This window comes from Vipera ursinii, assembly GCF_947247035.1.
Source record: "Vipera ursinii genome assembly, chromosome: 3".
NCBI classification, from domain to species: Eukaryota; Metazoa; Chordata; class Lepidosauria; order Squamata; family Viperidae; genus Vipera; species Vipera ursinii.
Genome location: NC_139516.1, coordinates 9,111,629 through 9,133,949, shown reverse-complemented (window position 1 = coordinate 9,133,949; position 22,321 = coordinate 9,111,629). Strand labels below are relative to the sequence as shown.

Genomic DNA, 22,321 nt, shown 5'->3' with positions numbered 1-22,321 from the left:
TCTTCAAACTTGGCCGTCTTATGACTTGTGGACTTCAACTCCTAGAATTCCTCAGCTAGGCACGCTGGCTGAGGAATTTTGGGAGTTGAAGTCCACAAGTCATAAAAGGGCCAAGTTTGAAGACCCCTGATCTAGAGAATTGATGCCCATCAATTTTTCCATCTTGGACAAGATATGTTCTCAGAATTAACTTTCCACTCTCTTTCGCTTCAGTCCCAGCAATTTCCTCTTTTGCCCTGTTCCTTGCATCTTTGTTTCTGATAGCCATAGGTGAGGATCCAAAGAAAGAGACGAACTGACTGTAACTATGTGACCAAGATGACACAAACGTGTATCCTGACAGGCCAGCTTAAGAAGGAAGTAACTCATGTTGATGTCCGATCTTCTAATTCTAATTAGAATTCTAATCTTCTCCATCAAGAGAAAGTTTCGGTGATTCTGCATGATTTCTTTTGTCCTGCAAGTATTTTTGACAGTCTCCTAAGCCAAAGAACATCTCAAAGAAGAAGCAAAGTTGATTTAGGTTGCCTTAAAGAGATTCTGATCAAGGCCTATCATCATTTAAGAAGAGATTGGAATTCTGTTCTGTTTCATTTCATTTCGTTCCGTTCCATTCTGTTCTGTTCCGTTCTGCTCTACTCTACTCTACTCTACTCTACTGTGCTCTACTCTGCTCCACTCTGCTCTGCTCTGCTCTACCCTACTCTGGTCTACTCTGCCGTGCCCTATCCACTCCACTCCATTCTACACCACTCCACTCCATTCTATTCCGTTCCATTCCATTGCATTCCATTCCACTCTACTCTACTCTACTGTGCTTTACTCTGCTCTACTCTACTCTGCTCTGCTCTACTCTACTCTACTGTGCTTTACTCTGCTCTACTCTACTCTGCTCTGTTCTACTCTGCTCTGCTCTACTCTGCTCTGCCCTGCCCTATACACTCCACTCCATTCTACACCATTCTATTCCATTCCACCCTACTCTACTCTACTGTGCTCTACTCTGCTCTACTCTACTCTGCTCTGCTCTACTCTGCCCTGCCCTATCCACTCCACTCCATTCTACACCACTCCATTCTATTCCATTTCACCCTACTCTACTCTACTCTGCCCTACTCTTCTCTATCTCCAGATGTTCAAAGCTCCAGAATTTCCAGTGGCAACTATTCCCACCTTCTTCCTTCCTTATAACAGATGTAAATCTTTTGCACCAGGCTGGAGATGCTACAACAGGCCAAAGTCAATAGAAGAATGATTTGGAAGAGCCAAATATGTAATTTTGATGTATCCTTTCTTGGGCTACCTACATTCATTGTCATATTGGTTGATGGTGCAGCCGCTCTCTTGGTGATACAGATGTTGGCAAAGTGTTTCAGGAACATTTCAGAAGGCTTCCAGCAGCAGCAGGTCCATCATCCCAGCATCCTATATCTATCTACACAGAGGGTCGGCACAACACAATGGTCCAAAGTAGTACAAGTGGTCCTCGACTTACAACCATTCATTTAGTGACCATTCGAAGTTACAACGGCACTGAAAAAAGTGATTTATGAGTGTTTTTCACACTTATGACCATTGCAGCATCCCCATGGTCATGTGATCAAAATTCAGGCGCTTGGCAACTGGCGTGTACTTATGACGGTTGCAGTGTCCCGGGGTCACCCTTTTGCGACCTTCTGACAAGCAAAGTCAATGGGAAAGCCAGTTCGGTTCACAACTGTGTTACTTAACACAGTTACCTCACCTTAACAACTGCAGCGATTTGCTTAAGAACTGTGGCAAGAAAGGTCGTAAAACGGGGCAGCACTCCCCTAGCAACTGTCTTGCTTAGTGAACTATTGCGCTCAGTTGTGGTCATAAGTTGAGGACTGCTTATAGAATTGGACCAAGGTAGGGCCTGTCCCATTTCCCACTACAGTCAGCTCATTTCTCCCAGCAGAACCAGGACAAACATCATGATTGTCTTAGGGATAAAATGAGGGAAGATTCTATGGATGCTACCTTGAACTTCCAGAGAAAAGGCAAGATAAAAATGCTACAAAAGAAATAAACATCTGCTATTGCACCACAATAGTCCATCAACCGAAACATGATACTAACTGGGATTGTATTCTTAGCCTTGGCAAGGCGGGTTGTATGACATGTGTGAGTTCCGGCACCTTTTTCTTATACAAAAAAAGCACTGTGTGTATGTATGTGTGTATATATATATATTCTCCGTTCAAAGTTACAATGGCACTGGAAAAAAAAACTTATGACCATTTTTCACTTATGACGGCTGCATCCCCCTGGTCACCCTGATCAAAATTCAAATGCTTTGGCAATTGGCTCATATTTATGACGGCAGCAGTGTCCCGGGGGTGTGTGTCAAGGGATCCCCTTTTGCACCTTCTGACAAGCAAGGTCAAATGAGGAAGTTGGATTCACTTGGTAACGGGGTTACTAAGTTAACACTTGCAGTGATTTAATTAACAACTGTGGCGAGAAAGGCCATAAAGTGGGACAAAATTCACTTAACAAGTGTCTCGCTCAGCAACAGAAGTTTTGGGCTAAATTGCGGCCATAAGAAGAGGACTGCCTATATGGACACAGAAGATGTTATTTCCAATAGGATTCCTTCCATCCTGAATTTCACATCCAGGTGATATTTTATCTCGGAGACAGCATCTTTAACAATAGCTTCTTTCCTGTCTGAACTATAACCTAGCATCAGCTTTGACTGGTTAAAACAACATCCGTGATATGACCCAAAGGTTATTGAGTCAATTTAACCGGGGACAGGTTAGATTAATTTTAATTAAAATGGTGCATTTTCATCTGACCCTGGATTCTGCTTAACTCAGAAAGTGAAAAATTGCAATTTACTTCCAGCTGATGCCATTTTTTTTTAAGATTTAAAGACAGACGCCAAGACATTGGAAAAAAAAATCCTGTTCATTTGCGGTCCAATCAGATCTTGAGCAGAGCAAATTTGGAAGCTATTGCATTGATTTTTCTCTCTGGCTCAAAATACTTTTGTGGTTATTGTTCTGGAAAGTGTGCCTTAAAAGTAGGAAACATTGGAAGAAGAATCGGCAGATCTCAAGCAGTAAAGGCTACAGACAGTCCTTGAATTGCAACAGTTTGTTTAGTGACCATTGGAAGCTACCACAGCACTGAAAAAAGTGACCTTTTGACCAGTCACGTGATCAAAATTGGGATGCGTGACGTCCGATTCATATTTATGACAGTCACAGTGTCCCGGGGCCATGTGATCCCCCCTTTTGTGACCTTCTGACAAGCAAAGTCAATGGGGAAACCCAGATTCCCTTAAAAAAAAGTGTTTCCTGCACTGATTCACTTAACAACTGTGGCAAGAAATGTCGTAAAATGGGCCAAAACTCACTTAACAGCTGCCTCACTGAGCAACAGAAATTTGGGGCTCAGTTGCGGTCACCAGTTAAGGAGTACCTGTGTATTAATTCTGCAAAAGCTATGTGAACACCCCAAGATTTTATCTCTTTTTCAACCTGGTTTGGGCCATAAATAGAAACTTTTTTTAAAAAACTCTATAAATAGAAGTTATTTAACATCAGCCTAGACATTCCTTGCAGGGCTTTGTAATCATGGCTTTTGATTAAACATTTTGCAAGGTAATCCCAAATGTTTTATACTGAAGGTGGTAGCAGAAAAGGCAAAATAACATAAAAATGTTTGGGGTGGGGGAATCAAGCAAACTCAAACTAAATCTTGACCGCCCCCCTGCAATCTAGCTAGAAGTAAAAAAAAATGCCTCCAGTCAAGTTTACACGATACAGCCCTGTTGTTTTCTTAACAAAGGGATAGAAATAGCTTGCCACTGTCCTCTGGGATGTTCTTTTTCAATTTCCCAGTCTAATTTACAGTCTTCGTTTCCGTGTTGTCACCCCTCCAAGTACTAGCCAGGACTGATCCTGCTTAGCTTCTAAAGACAGAAGCTCATATTTGCTCAAGGGTGAACTTTGGATAAGGAAGAAACAATTAGTTCACTATTCACCCAATTCAATCTTATATTGTGTGTAGTGTGATTCAGGCATGCCCTTTATTTGCCAGTCCTTTACTTGGATGCTGGCTTTTCTTCTTAAATCAAATTATTTCTTCCTAACCCACTTCTATTGCTTGCTTACATCTAAATCTGCTCTCTCTTCCATGAATTTTCCTACCAGTTGGAATTATTTCCATTTTTTTCCCCAAAGGGTTGAAGTTGAATGAATCTTAAACCAAAAGATGAACATTTTAAAACCGCTTTTTCTAATTTGAGTGCCCTGAATCCACCTAAGGATGGAGAATTTGAAAAAAGAATCAGTGAAAGAGTACACATGAAAGCAATCAAATATGCATTCATTAGAAAAAAAGAATGTGCAGGCTTAGAAGATAATTATTCTGCAGCTTTTAACTTGCTAAGCGATACATTTAAAGGGATTTAAATCACCCAGTTCAAGGGATGTGGTTTTTAGATGAAGCTTATGATCTTTATCTTAAATGGATCCATTATTTAATTTTTGTTTTAAAGAGGCTTGTTAAAGTCAGAGTCATTTTTATTTTGGATGTTCATTTTAAGGGATAAATAAAAATGCTGGGGGAAGTAATTATGTGAGGTTTTTTTAGCGCAGCATATACAACACTTCCAAATATGCACTATTTTGATGCTGGTTGAAAATTGGAATTTATATTTGAAATGGGGGCTTCATGACACATAAATTGCTTTTGCACATTTTAATAAAAATAAGAAAAGAAATAATAATAATCCTGGAAAGATGTCACTTTGTCAGTATGCCACAAAAATCGTTAAAGGACCATACACATGGGCTAATAAAAACACCCACATAAGAATATAGAGATTCCAGCCGAAGAATCAGAGGGGAAGAAGAAAAAAAACCTGATGCGTTTTTTCATAGAACTAATTTCCATTTAAGGGAATTTGGGATTAGGGTCCGGCTTTCAATTCACTGGGCACCAGACTGCATATTCTTTGCCAATTGCACTCTTATATACTCAAACGCCTGTGTTATTAAAGACGAAAGATTGCTGCAATATTGTTTCGTTGGATTTTAGCGAAAGAGGCAATTAAATCCGGCTTCCGAATCAGTCCCGCAGACTGGGAGAAAGTAAAATAAAAACGGAGAATGCATAACGGAAAAAAGCGCAACATTTTTTTTCCTGCTTCGGAGTTTTAAAAAATTGGGAGTAAAAAAAAAAGAGAGAGAGAGATAGATCCGGGAAAAAATACATAGTTTTGAAAACGGCTGGGATTTTGAAGTACAGAGCCCAAATCTCCTAATTCTGAAAACTCTCGGCGTCAGCATTTACTTCAAAGCAGGAAAAAACAAAAGTCTGTGAAATAAATAAATCGGGACGGGAAACGCGCCTTTAATTCGACGGCGCGTTTCGGATAAAGGAGAACACAGCAAGAAGGGGGCGAAAATTACGGGAAAATCCGACGCGCCCGAGACCGCAACAAAAGCCGTGAAACTGACCTGGGTGTTTTTTTTTTTTTTGCGAAACCCAACAACGACAAACCAACAAACAACGCTAAGCCGTCGTCAAAAGGGGCTGATGGGCTTCACCCCAAATTAACTCAAGCTCCCCTTGACTAGCCGCGCGCCAGTTTCGGGGAGTTTCTCGTCGGAGAAAACTTCTTGCGCGCTTTCTGTGTCGTGTGAACTGAAAGCCAAGCGGCTTCCAAAGTCCCGTGTCCGCGTGATTTTTCAGGATCTCAGCTGATGGATGCCATGGAGGGCGATTCTTGGTGTGTGTTTGTGTGTTTGTATGTGTGTGTGTGTGGGGGGAAAGATAGACCACGAGATTTTCCTTTAGTGATTTAGGAACTCTGTTGGCTTCTAAACTCATTTTTCCCCCCTCCGAAATTACTTAAAAAAAAAAAAAAGCGGAGCGGCTATAAATCTGCTCCCTTCCTTGAAACGCCAGCCCGTGTCCACTCCTGAAGTCAGTATAAAATGGATCATCAGCGAAATAAGGGTTGAGAAAAAAACTCTTAACTTACTGCTTTCATTTTAACCCCGCGGGATTAAAAAAAAAGCAACAAAAAAATCCCCCGGAGTTTCTCGCCTGTCTTTCGCCTGAAAACGGTCCCTTTTCTAGCCACGACTTTGCTTTGAAACTTTACAAGTTTAAAAAGCGAAGAGAAGGAATGCCTCCAAGCCGCTAGTCCCTGGAGAACCGAGATTTGGTGTAGTAGGAATCGGGCCCCAAAGAAAGCTCAGCGGTATTACAGTCAGTTTCCCGCCCCCCCCCCCTCTTTCTAATGGAAAAGTCGAGGGAATTTTATTTGGAATAAAAGTAGGGTTAAGAATAGGCTGGGATGAAAGAAGGGGGAAAGTTAAAAAGACTAGGCCGTTATATATATACTGCTAAGCTTGTAAGCAGCCCTGAGTCTTCGAAGAAGGGCGGGATATAAATGGAATTAAAATAAATAAATAAAATAAATAAAATAAATACGTTTTCCCCCCCCCCCCATAGCCATCCAAAAAAAACCCCAGTCCTTTAAATGTACAGCCCTTTCCACAAGTCAGCAGAAAAATCTTCCCCAGCTATGTACAGGTTTTTAGATTTTCAACTTTTTAAAACAACGAAATCAGCTTCAACTAAAATTGGGAGCAATCAAAATATCCCAGCCTTTGGAAGAAGCATTTTCAATGTACAGACTTTTTTTTTCTTTTCTTTTCTTTTTTTTTTTAAAATCCATGTTTCAACACTGGTGTCAGAATAGGAGTTAAGTCTTACTCTTCAGTTACAACTGGACTCATCTGTTCAATCAGCTCTCTCTTCCATGAATTCTCCTACCGGTTTGAATTATTTCCATTTTTTTTTGGAAGTTGAATGAATCTTAAACCAAAGGATGAACACTGAACGCTTGGTCGGAGGATGTACAAGTTTATCAGAGCAGTGTATCTCAACCCTGGCATCTTGTCTAGAATTCAACTCCCAGAATTCCCCAGCTGGGGAATTCTGGGAGTTGAAGTCCACAAGTCATAAAAGGGCCAAGTTTGAAGACTCCTGTACTATGAGCATAAAAAGTTTTCCTTCAGTGGAATTCAACTTCCACACGGACCAGTCCATGCAGTTTATTTGGCAGCAGAACCAAAGTGCTTTCCCATTGAGAAAGTCTACCTTAAAGTGAGGTGCTAGTCCCTTTGATGGCAATGAAAAGAAAAAAGAAAAAAAACCTGAAGAGGGTGAGAAGGGAATTACATCCCCTTGAGTATGTCTAGTTTAATGAAAAGGAGGACTAGGGGTGACATGACAGCAGTGTTCCAATATCTCAGGGGCTGCCCCAAAGAAGAGGGAGTCAAGCTATTCTCCAAAGCACCTGAAGGCAGGACAAGAAGCAACGGATGGAAACTAATCAAGGAGAGAAGCAACCTAGAACTAAGGAGAACAATGAATCAGTGGAACAACCTGCCTCCAGAAGCTGTGAATGCTCCAACACTGGAGGTTTTCAAGAAGAGATTGGACAGCCATTTGTCTGAAATGATTATAGGGTTTCCTGCCTGAGCAGGGGGTTGGACTAGAAGGCCTCCAAGGTCCCTTCCAACTCTTGCCATTCCTTTAACTTCTCAGGCATGAAACCTTTCCCCAAGGCTTACATTTTGCTGAGCTGAATGTTATCTAAGTAACTTATTTTCCCACTTGGGCTGGCTTTTGACAGGCCCTGCAAAGGGGTGGGGTGGGGATGGGGGAGGTGGCAGGGGTGGGGGGGGGAGATCCAAAGGCATTTTATGCTGATGAGGTATGCGTGCTGATGTGTGCACACACACCATGCCCAGGTCAAATCTCAAAGTCACAAACTCCAAAGTACACTTGGCAACAGGTCAGGTGTGTTCAAGTCAATGCACGTTTGGTTCAATTACGGCTGGGTGGCACCTTATTATTTTTTTTTCCAGCATCTGTGCAACATGTGATGTGCAAACGAATGGGGCTAAACTTAGATCCTTCTTTAAAAGGAGGGAACTCTGGAAATAAAGCTCGGCATCCTACAGTTTTGTGTCTGGCCAGGGACACTTTGCATAGAAACTAGTTAATGGGTACTTTGGTCTTCCTTTGGAATTCATCTTTAAGAGGTCTTCAAAAGACTTTCCTGTAATGACTCTTTGTCTGTTTCCATCCCTTGCTTAAAACCAACCGTTCAGCTTTTCCTGTCTCGCTTGGGCCCTACCGTTATAGTACTCTGTGATTTCTGTTAAGTTGGGGTGAGTTGCTTTGTAAAAAATCACATCCATGAAAAGATACTAAGAGACACGCATGCCTCCGATGCAGAAAATTACACCAGTGTCTATGGAGAGTCTCAATCATCCAGTTTTTTTTTGTTTGTTTTTTTTGCAAAAGGCAACTGGACTTTTCTTGATTTTTTTTTCTTTGAAAACATTTTGCTTCTTGTCCAAGAAGCTTCTTTAGTGAACTGAGAAGCAAAATGTGTTTTTTTTAAAAAAAAACCCAAGAAAGTCCAGTTGCCTTTTGGGGAGAAAACCCCACCACCACCTCTGGACACTAGCATGGAAGTTGCTTAGAAAAATCAGAAAATCCAAATGGACATAGCATCAGACACAACTGATCCATACTTAAGAAGTGAGAAATACTGGACCATATGGACAACCGGATCCCCACATTCGCTAAATAAATAATATTGTCTGTCTGCTTGGTGTGAACTCAAGTCATTCTTGTCTGCTCAACATCTCACTGCTTAGCACAATCTGTGAATCAGGTTTGCAAGTATCTTTTCCCTATTCTAAGCTCTTATTTTAAGCAAATGTTTTGTTGACATTCAAGGTCATCCAGCCATTTTTGTTAGTGGCTTTCACACTAAGAATAACAGAATTTAACTGCTAGAACTGTATCCCACCCTACAATCATATTAGAAAATGCCAGAACTTTACAGTTTCTAGTCCTCATTGTTATAGAAATTACTTTCTTATCTTCAAGCAGCTTTTTATCAAATACTTGCAAGCAGCTTTTGATAAAGATTGTGGAACATAAAGTTCTGGCAATTATTATGATTTATTAAATTTATTGGCAGCCCATTTTTTCCCCACAGAGTAACTAGATTTTAATTCCCCCCAGAATCCCCATCTTTTAATTAATATTTTATGTTGTAACTCATCCCCTTGTAATGCCGCTATTCAGACAACAGATTTGAAACCATTTCTGAATAAAGCACAAAACTGGGAAACACACCTTGGAGCCTTTGTTAAATTAACTTAAGTGCCCGAAAAGATTCCATAATATAAACCAAATGCCAAAATGCCACTATTCAGACAACAGATTTGAAACCATATCTGAATAAAGCACAAAACTGGGAAACACACCTTGGAGCCTTTGTTAAATTAACTTAAGTGCCTGAGAAGATTCCATAATATAAACCAGATGCCAAAAGCCTCTAGTCAAAAGGCTTTTTGCAAGTATTTGATAAACACTTGAGTCTGTAACAATCAATCAGGATAAGAGCTGGAAGGGATCTTGGAGGTCTTCTAGTCTAACCCCCTACTCAAGCAAGAGCAGGAGACCCTATACCACTTAGCCATCAATAGGTCTGTTCTCTACTAGCAATACAGATGTGCCCAGATTGTTTCCACAAGTTTTTCCCTTTAGGAAAATCATGATAAGCCACCCCAGTGTGGATTTCCACATGAAACACAGATAGATGTTGCTCTGAACTAGATCTTCCTTTTCTCAGCACAGAATTATTTATGCAACATTTTCAGCTCTTGGCTGAATCTAACTTGTCCTTCTCACTGCCCCCTGGAAACGCTGACTATGGTGTGATTCAAGCATCTCTGCTGTTTGTTTTTATGGCTGTTCCCAAACTCCGCAGCTTAAAAGAGACGCTACCAGAAAAAGCTTTATTGTCACACCATTCTTTAGACCTAAATCACGGGTGGCAAATCATTACAGTAGGCTGGCATTGCCACAATTAGGGATAGGACAGCCAGTTTGGTCTAATGGTTAAGGCACCAGGCAGGAGATCATGAGTCTGAATCCTGTCTTAACTGTGAATGCCAGCTGGTTTATTTGAGCCAAACACCAGGAGACTGTGATTTCATGCCTTCACACCGTAGGCATGAAAGCAGCTGGGTGACTTTGGGCCAAGCACCAGGAGACTGTGAGTTCTAGTCCCACCTTAGCCATGAAAGCTGGCTGGGTACTTTGGACCAGTCCCTTTCTCTTAGCCCAGCCCACCTCAAAGGGTTGTTGTTGTTGTTGTGGAGAAAATAGGAGGAGGAAGGTGTGTTGGATATATGTGCTGCTATGCAATTTGTAAAAATAACACAGGCAGGATACAAATAAAAAAATAAATACATGCTACATACCGAACGTGGATCTCCGGCCGGGCAAGGCTGCTTGTCGTGTCTGAAGGCTATGCAAGACGCTGCTTTCAAAATGGCTGGTGGGCCAGGATGGAGGCATCTCCGCTGGGTTCACATAAGCACCGGGGTACGGGCTGGAGTAGGATCCATTGACAGAACGCATCAGAGTGTTGCCGTACTGGTCACGCCCTCCAGCGCCCAGCAACAGTGGACTTTGGTAGCCCCCGTCTCGACCAGGGGTGCTCCCCCCAGGAGGGCTGTGGGTGTAGGAAAAACTGGAGGGTGGGTGAGGGCTGCCAGCATTGAAGTGAGAAGCCTCAGCGCTGGCTGGCTGACCCCACCCAGGGTGGCCACCCAGAGGATGGCCTTGGTGGGTAGGATCGCAGCTTTGCAGGTAAGGTAGGCTTTGGAGCATGGAGGAAACTCGACTGGTGGGGACGTACACGGCCGGGCTTGCTGGGGAATGCAGGAAATTGCTGGAATCATGGGGGTAGGCTGACTGGCCAGGATTTGGAGCAAGTGCCAAACTCTGGTACATTTTATGTCCTTCAAAGCACAGTCGACACCGGATCAAAGCAAGTGGTCAGTACTCCGTCAAAGGCAAGCCAGCAACTTGGATGGGAGAGACCGTTTGGCGAAACTTCGGGGCTGTTACAGTCAAAGGAGTTGTCAAGCACCTGGAAAGGGGGAAAAAAAGAAAAAAAAATCAAGACCCCCAGCTAGAAACACCAATCTAACTTCTTGTTCTAGATCTGGAAGGTGGATTAGAACCAGCAAAGAGGCAGGGGAAAACCAAACAAACACGGAGCTCATGAGATCTAAGTTTAGAAGTGTCAACTTTTAGAAACCTGGTTTGGCAAAGTTTTCCACCGGGATAATTCTCAAGATAAAAGCTCCTCATCCTTTTCCTTATGGAGGTCAGGGCAAAAGAAGGATAGACATCTGGCTGAATGCTACCTGTTTCATCTTCTCAAAGTCATCTCTGGGTCATCTCCTCAGGGAATTGTCATTTCCACACTTCCAACAGGGAAGTAGCATGTAAATTACCTTCCCCCCCAAAAAAAACTTCCCAGCCTAGCCTTACAACATGGGCTTTCCAGGTGGTCCCTCTTCCATATATATTAATGAAGTCCAACTAGAGAGAAGAAAAACTGTGTCCCTAGAAGTTGGAATCTTCTCCCCAAGGCTGAAATTGTGCTTAGGACTACATTTTCCAACCACAGGCTTAAAACATCCTCCTGGCTACTTGGGCCAACACTAGAATTTTACAGAAGGTTGAAAGGGCATTTCCCCACCTTTAAACATCAAAATCCTTCCACAAAGGGGCCCTTTCTTTGCTAATCAGTAGCTTTTGTGTAAGTAAAGTACCTTATGACAGGTAAGAGGGTCACCTTGTGAAGGCCAAGGCAAGAGGTGGGAAATGACTTGAAAGTGAGTAGCCCAATATTCAAGAGGAATTACTTCCAAGAAGCAAAATCTCCCCAGGACAGTGGATCTGGGTTGCTTTGCAATCTAAAAGCCCTGAGATCAATTGGATAAGTTGCTGATTAGATATTTCTCTAGTCATTACTACTTTCCTACCTGGGTTGAATCTTAAAAAAGGGCAATTTTAGATAGCAGTTTGCAGCTTACGGTATTCTTGAAGATGCTTACAACTGCATGCTACGGTGATTGCAAGCGTGTATCTCTGACTGAAGATTAACAACGGGTAATTTAAGATAATCTGAATCCTAAATAACCATGGTTAATCTTAAATTAAGCTTAAATCTTAAATGAATAATACAAATAGCCCTCGATGTACGGTCACAACTGGAGCCCAACATTTCTGCTGCTTAAGTGAGACATTAGTTAATTTTGCCCCATTTTACAACTTTCCTTACAACAGGTTACCAAAGGATGTGAATTGAACCCCTGCAGCTTATTAAGTTAGTGACCCGATTAAGTTAAGTGAATAAGGCTTCCGGGTTGACTTTGCTTGTCAGAAGGTCACCAAAGAGGATCTCGTGGCCCCAGGACACTGCAACCGTCATAAACATGAGTCAGTTGCCAAGCGTCTGAAGTTTGATCGCATGACCGCGGGGATTCTGCCAAGGTCCTAAGTGTGGGAAAAACGGGTCACACGTTGCTTTTTTCAACGCCTTTGTAACTTTGAATGGTCGCTAAATGAACTGTTGTAAGTTGAGGACTGTCTTAAAACACCCTTCCCCATCTACTGGATATGCTGTGACTACAAATTCCCAGCCAGCAAAGGGATTAGCTGCAGGCAAAGGTCAACATATGAATCTGGATGCTAATTGGAAAAAGTTGCATTAAACATATGGGTATAATCATATGCTTTGCTTTTTAAAATTGGAAATAACAGCCTTGAGAGATACAGTTAGGAGCACGGCAGAGGGAAAGAGGGAGACTCTTAGTATCAAAATGTTGGAGGGGTGTCCTTGAAGCCATCCAGACCAACCCCTGCTCAGTAGGAACCCACATTAAAATGCTCAGAGAGCTGTCCAGTCTAACTACCATCTTTTTTTCAAAATCAGTTTCATGCTTTCCAAGTTTCCTACGTCCACGGCTATGATGAATATCCCCAAAGAAGCTATCATCCTCTCAAAAACAATCCTGGTTAGGATTGTTTTTGTTAGGAGTGATTATGTTACCCCTAACTTGGTTAATCCTGGTTAGGAGTGACATAGTACAGAGGATGCCCCTGGAGGAAGATTGCCTTAACACAGAACATAGAATAATAGGTGGGAAAGGGATCTTGGAGGTCTTCTAGTCCAACCCCCTGCTTGCCCCTAAGGTTGGACAGAATCAGACGTATGCCTAATGTCTGAATAGGGTGGCAAATTTTAAAAACTCCATTTTGATTCAATTGATAAATGTAGTGTGTGGGAAACCGGGAGCTGATGTATATTGATTAAGGAGAGCCTACAAAGAGTTTACAAATACTGTGTTAAATCCAATTCAGAGATTCTCTTGCAGAGGATCAGATGAGAACAGATCTTTGGGATTGCAATAATTTGGTCTTCCATTTGTTGCATGTCAACTGATGTCAACCAGTTTTAGATGGATGATGGGTCAACTGGGGGGAAAAATCCTAAGCCCTCTTATCTGACACCCTTTGAAATCCTCCCATTGCCCTCAAAGCTAACTAAAGGGAGCTAGGAAAAAATGCAAAAGGGTAACCTATGAATTACAACCCACTCATTGTACAATGGATATGATTTATAGCAACAAAAATCCAGTGTACACATTTCCAGTTGACACCTACTCAAGACTGTGACGGCCATTGACCTGGAAGAAATAAAGCATCTGATACAAACTGTTTACGTCTAAGCATGAAATACTAAAAACTGGAAATCAGAGACACCTATAAAGAAACCCAAGAAATCAAGATGGTGTCCTGGCCATGACATCAAAGTACCCTTTTTTAAAATATATATATATGTGGTGCTGCCTTTCGAAGTGGGATGCTCATGAAATCAGAAGTCAGAAGTTAGCAAAGAGGTCACCATCTCCATCCTCTTGTTTAATGAGAGATCTACCGGTAGCGTGTTTCTCAACCTTCATAACTTTATGTCATGTGGACTTTAGCTTCCAGAATTTCCCAACCAGCTATGCTATGCTATGCTTGCTGGGGAATTCTGGGAGTTGAAGTCCACACGACTTCACAAGTGGCTAAAGTTGAGAAACGCTGTACTACAGCTTCTGATAAATGACCATCCACCGTCCATTTGAAGACTTCTAGGAAAGAACTTACTGCTTCATGTGGCAGCCTGTTCCACAGTTTAAACAGTAAAGAATTATCTTCCTGATGCCTAGCCTGAGCTTCTAATTTTAACCTACTGATTCTGGTCCTGCCTTAGGGGAGGGACAATAAAGCAGGGGTCTTCAAACTTGGCCCTTTTATGACTTGTGGACTTCAACTCCCAGAATTCCTCAGCCAGCGCGCCAGTATCTTCTGAGAGATACCCGGATCTCTTTCTCATCTATTCCTGCCAAGTCCTGGTCTCTTTTCCTAGGATTTGAAACTCTATAGACATCTGGCCACCATATTTGAACACTGGGCAGAAGGTTGGACTAGATGATCTCTGAGGTGCCTTCCCCATTCTGTGATTCTAACCGGATGACTGCACATTCATAGCCACTGAACTAAACTGTGCTTCCTGTCACCCAGGCCTCTCTTCTGACCCAACCCAGCCATTTTATCTGCACTGAACAGAGAAGCTAGATATTATTTTGGTGTTTATTAACCTGTTTATATGCAGCCTTCACCCAAACCTTGAGATGGCTCATCCTAGCCTACAAACAATGAAACACAACTCTCCAGGGAATTGCAACAAACATTCCACAGGCATCAGCTGACCATAAAACCAACATTAAAGGCCAGAAGTCCCCCTTGGTCAATTGACTCCACTTTTGGGGAAACCTTATGCCCCCCCCCAAAAAAAAAACCAAGAAAGAGAAGCCAATAACTCTTCTGAAAATCAGTATGGAAGGTGACATTCTCAGCCTCAAAAAACAAAAAAATAAAAAGGGGGTGGTGGTGGATGAAATGCCATTACAGAATAACAGGATCTGCAACCATGAATATACACAGCTCAAATACACAAAGTTTTGTGTTGATTTCCTTTTAGGGTTGATTGATGTTTAGGAGAGGGGGGAAAAAAGGTTGACTGAGAAGACCTCCAGTTCTGTTATCCCAGTCTGAATCTAGCCAGGAACAAAAAGCATTGTAAAAAGCTTTTTTTAATCAACATCTGGGTTTGTCCTTCTCCTTCAACCCTAATGCGGTTCATTCTTCAGGCCTTGCTGAACGGGGAACCTCTATTGCTTAAGGCTTTGCAATATAGGTAATTTAAGCTGTGCAAAAAAAAACAACCACCAAAAACTGAAAAGGCAAAAGACAATCTGTTTCTATAATGCAGCCAAATCCCACCCCCCCCCACACACACACTCAGGTGAGACCCAAAGGTGCTTTTCCCAAAAGGCAACTGGAGATCTTGTTTCCCCCCCTTTGAAAACATTTTGCTTCTCATCCAAGAAGCTTCTTCAGTTTATTCAGCTTCTTGGATGAGAAGAGGACTGTATTCAAAGGGATAATAATAATAATAATAATAATAATAATAATAATAATAATAATAATAATAATAATAATGAAGATGATGATGATGATAATGATAATAATAATGATGATGATGATAATAATAATAATAATAATAATAATAATAACAACAACAACAACAATAATAATAATGAAGATGATGATGATGATGATAATGATAATAATAATGATGATGATGATAATAATAATAATAACAACAACAACAATAATAATGAAAATGAAGATGATGATGATAATGATAATAATAATGATGATGATGGTAATAATAATAATAATAATAATAATAATAATAATAATAATAATAATAATAAACAACTCCAGTTGCTTTTTGAAAAAGCACCTTGGGGATAACCTGGGTGATTGTGAATCTCCCTAGACACTGCATATTGGCTGCATATTGGAAGCAGTTTGTTCTGGCCTTTTCAGGTTTCTAGTCCAGCCTACTGGATTTCCTTGTGGTTCCTCACCTCAGTACGAAACAAATCCAGGACACTTAACATCTTCAAGAGAAACCAGTCTCCTGAGTGGACACTGAAAACGCAACCAGAATTACTCAGGATAGAGTCAATTAAAGGGAGAAAGAGGTGGTCATTTTTGGAGAGTAGATTAGGCTGTGTCATACTAATAATGGCCATTTCAACTAGTGCAGATCAGTGGAATTCTCTTTCCGGAATGAACCTAGACTTAAAATGGGTTATAAGCAATCCTAAAATAATTATTTCTGCTCCCTTAGAGACAAGACCTCAGAAACATTGACATTGTAGCAAAAATGCGGTGCTGAAGTGAGTCCTGGCTGCAAAGGATAAAATGAAAAATCTCCTTTAAATCAAAACTTGGCAAGTTCAATGGCTCCTAGATCTCAACCTTGCCTTGGAGACACCCTTGAAATCCTAATATTGTTCACCTCCGCCTTTCTAACACGGCTCCAATTATTTCTGGACACCGTTTTCACGGATGGACAGTTCCAATTGGGGGGGGGGGAGAAAGAAATACATGCGTTTTCTGACCGGATCTCAACTAAAAATCTCAGAACAGATCCCGAAACCACTAAATCTCTTAAACTGACCTCAGAATCTCAAACCAGCTTTAATTCCGACCCCCTCCCCCCCCCGGATTAAAATCCTAGAAAACGCTCCATGTCCGAATTCGTCCTTTGGTAGAGAATAGACTAGGAGAGAGAAACACACAGAGAGAGACTTTGCACCATAGAGGCAAGGCAACAGAGAAGCACTGTTCCAACAACAAGGTTACCCGTATTTTAATCCAATCATAGCTTGTTTCATCAAAGCCGTTTACAAGGTTAAGTCTCTTGGGGGGGGGAGAGTCCCGCCACCCCCGCAGCCAGCCAAGTGGCAAATTAAGGCCTCTGCAACATAAAGGAGGAGGCTAATCCGGGTTCCTGGAACACCAGAGACAAAACCACGATCCCTTTAAATCTTTCCAGAGAACAGATTCCCTCCCCCCCCAAAAAGACGCATTTTTTGCTTAGAAGACGGGGCCTGGTCGCGCAAAATGCGGCTAAGCAAAACGTCTCCAAAACAGCTTCCGGAAAGGAAGGAAGGGAGAAAAATAAATAAATAAATAAAACTAAATCCAAACGTTACCTCAAAGCTCTTTGAACAAATAAAAGCTATTCCAAAATTTTACTTTTTCACTAATGGAAATCGGGGCGCGGGTTTCTTCCGAGCTCTCTCCCAAAACCAAGTTTAGGTAGGTAGGTAGGTGTGTGTGTGTGTGTGTGTGTGTGTATTAGTGTATATTAGTGTATATTAGTGTATGTTAATTAGCAAGGTCCATTCAAAAAGCCTTGACAAATACTTAACCATATATATATATATATATATAGATAGATAGATAGATAGATAGATAGATAGATAGATAGATAGATAGATAGATGATAGATAGATAGATAGATAGATATAGAGATAGATAGAGATAGATATAGATATAGATATAGATAAGATATATAGATATATATATATAAATTTCCTAAAGACACAGAGAAAATGTTTCTTTCGTTGGGAAAAACAACAAAACGAAACGTAAACATCATCGAAGTGGACTTTTCCCGGAGGTTTTTTTTTTAACTCGGAATATTGTTCCGAGGGAAAAAAAAATAAGAAGAGTTAGCGGTCGGGCCGTATTCAAACGAGCGACTTTTTAAAAAAAGGGCCGGATCGGATTTACTCCGGAGGAGAAATGGAAAGAAAACGAATAAATCGAAGGAGACTTCAAAGGGTGCGGCCCCCCCTTTTTTTTCGGGGTGTGCGCGTGTGTGGAGGAATGAGACTAGTACAGGGAATCAACGAATGAAGCGCCTACTCGCAAACAAACCGGGGTTGAGTTTTGCAGAAGCTTCTTGAACAAACAAACCAACAAACCAACCAGAACGCTTTATTTAATGAAATCTCCACCGAGTTCGGAACTGTATTTTGCCCGAGGAAGCGCAAAGGCCTCAATCGGTTACGAGTTTAAAAGCGAATACTCGATTTTTCTGCCCCAAGTTAAAAAAAAAAAAAAGGCGCAGGCGGATTAGCAGGAAGTAACAATTTCTCCCTTGAAGTCAAGAGAGGAACTACCTTTTCTTTTTCTTTTTCTTTTTTTTTTTTAAAAAAAAATCAACTAACGGCTGCTTTGCTCAATTGTGGTTCCTGGGAAATCGAACTAAATAAAATAAATAAATAAATAAATAAATAAATAATAAAAAATAAAATAGTCCCAGTACGGTTCGAGCCAGAAACCAAACTTAAAACTTGATTTCAGGGCCGCGTAAAATTGGATTCTTATGGACTTTGGGGTGTTAGGGTTGGGGGGCAAAAATAATAATTAAAAAAAGTAGGAGGGGGGGGGGGAAAGAAGGCCCGGTCCTTGGTGTCTCCGGAGGCGTCTGGCCGAGGGGTTGGCTCTCTGCAAAGCAGCCCGCCTGCGTTTTTATTTTTATTTTTTTATTTTTTTGCGGCTTTAAGAAGCGCTTTTGCTGGGGGAGTCAAAAACGCGGAAAGAACGAGGCAAAGCGGAGCGGCGAAGGAAGGTTTGGGGCTGCAAGATACATAAGTATTAAAAAAGACTGGAGAGGGTCACCCCCCCTTTTTTTGCAAGGTCTTTTCGAGAAGGAAAAGGGGGTCTTCCCCCTCCCCTCTTTAAATCTCCCAGATTAAAGCCAGATCAAACTTTTCGATAAAAGTCGAGGCCGGCGGGGTGGGGGGGTATAGAAGGGAAGACGAATAAATAAATAAGTAAAACCGTTTCCCGACTCGTCCAAGGAAAGAGTATCTGAACATGTCTGGGCCTTTAAAAGGAAGGTTGGAGTCGGGGGGGGGAAAGAGGGGGGATTTAATCAGCAGACCCATAAATCACTCGCGCGGTTATCAATAGTTGCCAAGCTAACGTCTCTTTCTCTCCCTCTCCGTCTCTCTCTCTCTCTCTCTCTCTCTCTCTCTCACTCACTCACTCACTCACTCTCGGTCCCCCCCTTCCTCCTCCTCCTCTAGCTTCTCCAAGCCCGACACTATCTGCTAGATAAGCCCAGCCGAAGACGAGATAAATTGGCTACAGAGGGAAGGAGGGTTTAAATAAGGGGGTGGTAGCATTGATAGTAGAGCAGTACTCACGTTATTACAGACCCGGAGGAGAGGGAGGAAAAAAAAACACAACAACCCACACTCGCGTGAACCAAGGAAAAGAAGGTCAAGGCAAAAATAATAATAATAATAATCCTAGTTGCCAAAAAAAATGAAATTAAAGAAGAATGCAATCCGAAAGGAAAAAAATTCCGGTGCAAGCAAAAAGAAAAAAGAAAAAAAGAAAATTGGGCTAAGGGGAGCCGACGTTTCCCCCTCCTCCCTCCCCCCCCTCTCTCTCTCTTTCCCCCCCCCGAAAAGGCTTTTTTTTAAAAAAAATTATTATTTTATTTGCCGTCCGGCTATCTCAGCTGCGCTCAGCCAGCGCGCCTCCAGCTCCGCTCGCCCCACACTTCGGCCTTCGAGTGATGCCTCTTCGGCGGCGGCTCGGCCCCTTTACGGCTGGCGGTGGGGCAGTCACGTGACCTCTTTCCCCCCCCCCACTACCCCGGTGAGCCAGACCGTCCAGGCGAGAGTTAAGATGACTTCGAAAGGGAGGGAGAGGGAGGGAGGGAGGGAGGGAGGAAAAGGTGGGGGGGGGACACCTGGCAAGGAGGGAGAAATTGGACTTTCAGATTACTTCCACTTTTTTTTTCATTTGTGAGAATATTTTTTTTGGGGGGGGGCATTCTCTCTCTCTCTCTCTTCTCCCTGCAAACCCTCCCTCCCCCGCCCCCGGGAGTCAGGAATAGGTGAGTAAAAAGTTCCTCGGTTACTCATTAGGACTGGTTGCCAATCAGCACGCCCCTTCCCCTGCCCTACTCCCCACCCCCCCACCCCGAGAATTTCCAGAGATTTCCCAAAGTAAAGTTCGCGTCGGGGAAACTTCAGCCTTACGATCTCTCTCTCTCTCTCTCTCTCTCTCTCTCTCTCTCTCTCTCTCTCTCTCTCTCTCCCTTTCCTAGATTTTCTTTTCCGCCTGCTGTTTTCAAAATAAGGGCTTGGGGGGAGGGCGCAGGACCCGGAGGGGCGATCCTCTGCCGAAAGCTTTATTTTTGAACCGTGGCCGGTGGAACTCCCGGCGACTTTGTTTTCTCCGGATAAACGCGGTAATTTGGGGATCGGGTTTGGGGGTCAGAGAGGAAACCCTGTTAAGCGCTCTCGGACGTTTATCATGGCGGCCTTTTGCACCTCTACTCGGAAGTAAGTCATTGTTCCCGGCGAAATAAAAGATGGAGCCTTTTTCTTCTTGGCGGCATCCTTCCAACATGGTTTTCCTTCTTCCCCTTTTTCTCCTCGGATTTCCCCCCCCCCTTTGTTTTGATGTTTTCCATATTTTTCCTCCTTTTTTGGGGGGGGCGGGCGACGTTTGTAGTTGTTTCACTGTCTTTAATCAATAAGCTTTATTCAATAAGCTGTATTCTTTTCTCCTACCAGACCCCACGCATCTAATTTGTCACCAATTTTTTTTTTCTTGTGCAAAAAAAAAAAGTAGATTCAACCCGATTGGTTAAATCAACTGGCGGGTTATTTTATTTTGTTTTTTTTGAACAGATAACAATCCCCTTCCCAAAATACTCAGACGCCTAATAACGCGTCTGGAGTTCAGGGTTTTTTTTTTTGTTTGGGTTGGTTTGGTTTTGACCCCTCGGTTGTTCTACAATGTTCTAAGCGTTTCTCTTAGGGAATCAAGTTTTCTGAGCTAGATTCGACTTTGCTTCTGGAAAATTGAATTGACTAAGATGAAATCCGGAACAAACATTTTAAAATTCCTTCCTTCCACCATAATGTGTGTGTGTGTGTGTATTTTGATTTAAGGAAGAGGGTAGTCGGAGTGAAGGTCTCCCACCAAGTTTAGGGAATATTCTCATGTATAACTTCGACGGACTAGTGGGGGGGGGGGGAAATCAGCTTTTTTTCCCAATTCAGTGCGGCCATCCTTATTTAAACTTTCCCTTCTCATTGACTGTGTTCCGACAGTCGGAACACATTGACTACGTTCCGACAAATACGTCCTCCACCTGCATCCATACAACCCAACCCGGTTGGTTCATTTAGGGGGCAATGTTTGGCGACCCTCGGAAAAATGGGTTAATTTGGGTAACTCGGAACAAGCGCGCGTACTAAATGGATTTTGCTCTAAGCGTTTTAGCAAAAAGCAGAAGCAAGGTGAATGCGAAATTCTGTTTGACGACTCTCTGTTCGACTCTCTTACTTTCAGCATTTTGGACCCCGATCTCTCGAAAGCGACCAAGCTTAACCCAGTTGGTCAATTTCCAGAAATCCCCGAAACTACTTTAACTAAAAGTAGGCCTTTCCTTAGCCACCAAACAGGCCAGGATCGACCAATATCGGCCCAACTTCGCTTTCAGCGCCCAAATTCTGGCGGGGTTTTTTTTTTTGGCGGCGGCGGCGGTGGTTGGGGGAGGTGGGGGAACCGCTTCGCGTTTCTCTTTCCAAGAGAGTTAAATTCGCTTTGAGAAAACAGGGGAGCCTCAAAAGCCTTGGGGCTGTCTAGGAGCTGACCTCCGGGAAATGGGGTGACAAATCAGGATTGTAATGGTCAATGGCCAAAGGTTGCGGGGGTAAAAAAAAATATGGACCAAAGTCCTCTCCTTTTCGACCTTAACCAACTCACCCCCATTATTATTACGGCTACTAACCAGGCTTAAAAAAAAAAAGCTAGCTCCATACATTACCTTCCTTCGTAGCTAAAACCAGGCCGAAGACGAGGTCAAGACTTTTTTCTTCGCTGCTCTCGCGAACCGTTGAGGCGCCGTCCCGAGTCTCTCTGGTCGACGGCGGCGAAGTTCGGAGAATTTTGTTTCTGCGGAGTTGGGGGGGGCGGGGGCTACTTCGGAAAGAAAAGGCTTTTGAAGACTTCGCCTTCGAATCGGATTCCTTAGCCCGGATTAAAGGGGAGGGGGATGAGCTTCTGCTCCAGCACCCAAAGTTTTGAAGAAGCGATCGATTGGACAGCTGAATTTATCTGAAATGGTATTGGGTCTCCTCCTCGAGCAGGGGGTTGGACTAGAAGACCTCCGAGGTTCCCTTCCAACTCCGTTTTTTCTGTTAAGCTCACTGTTAGAGGTAAAGCCGGGGCCAAACGCTTCAGCTCCTGCACCGCTTCGTGAAGTTTCCGATTGTTCATCAACTTCCGTAAATTATATGAATTTAGTTTATAATTTAATAAATGCTACTTTAATAGTGCTGCTACTATAGTAATTCTCTCTCTCTCTCTCTGTATGTATGTATGTATGAATAAATATATATATATCAATATCTATCTATCTATCTATCTA

General features: G+C 42.5%; 2 protein-coding genes across 2 annotated transcripts in view; one reads left to right on the top strand and one right to left on the bottom strand.

Moving 5' to 3' along the window:
• The window catches only part of GATA5 (GATA binding protein 5), a gene marked incomplete at its 3' end in the record, with an annotated part of 40,476 nt that extends 29,166 nt beyond the window's left edge, over window positions 1–11,310 (bottom strand). Inside the window, exon 1 of the mRNA XM_083357354.1 lies at window positions 10,344–11,310. Coding sequence (XP_083213480.1) covers window positions 10,344–10,878 — 535 coding nt within the window. The 5' untranslated portion in view covers window positions 10,879–11,310. The remainder of the gene's footprint in view (window positions 1–10,343) is intronic.
• The window catches only part of LOC310637723 (uncharacterized protein), a gene marked incomplete at both ends in the record, with an annotated part of 181,023 nt that overhangs the window by 37,697 nt on the left and 121,005 nt on the right, over window positions 1–22,321 (top strand). The gene's annotated exons all lie outside the window — the stretch shown is intronic.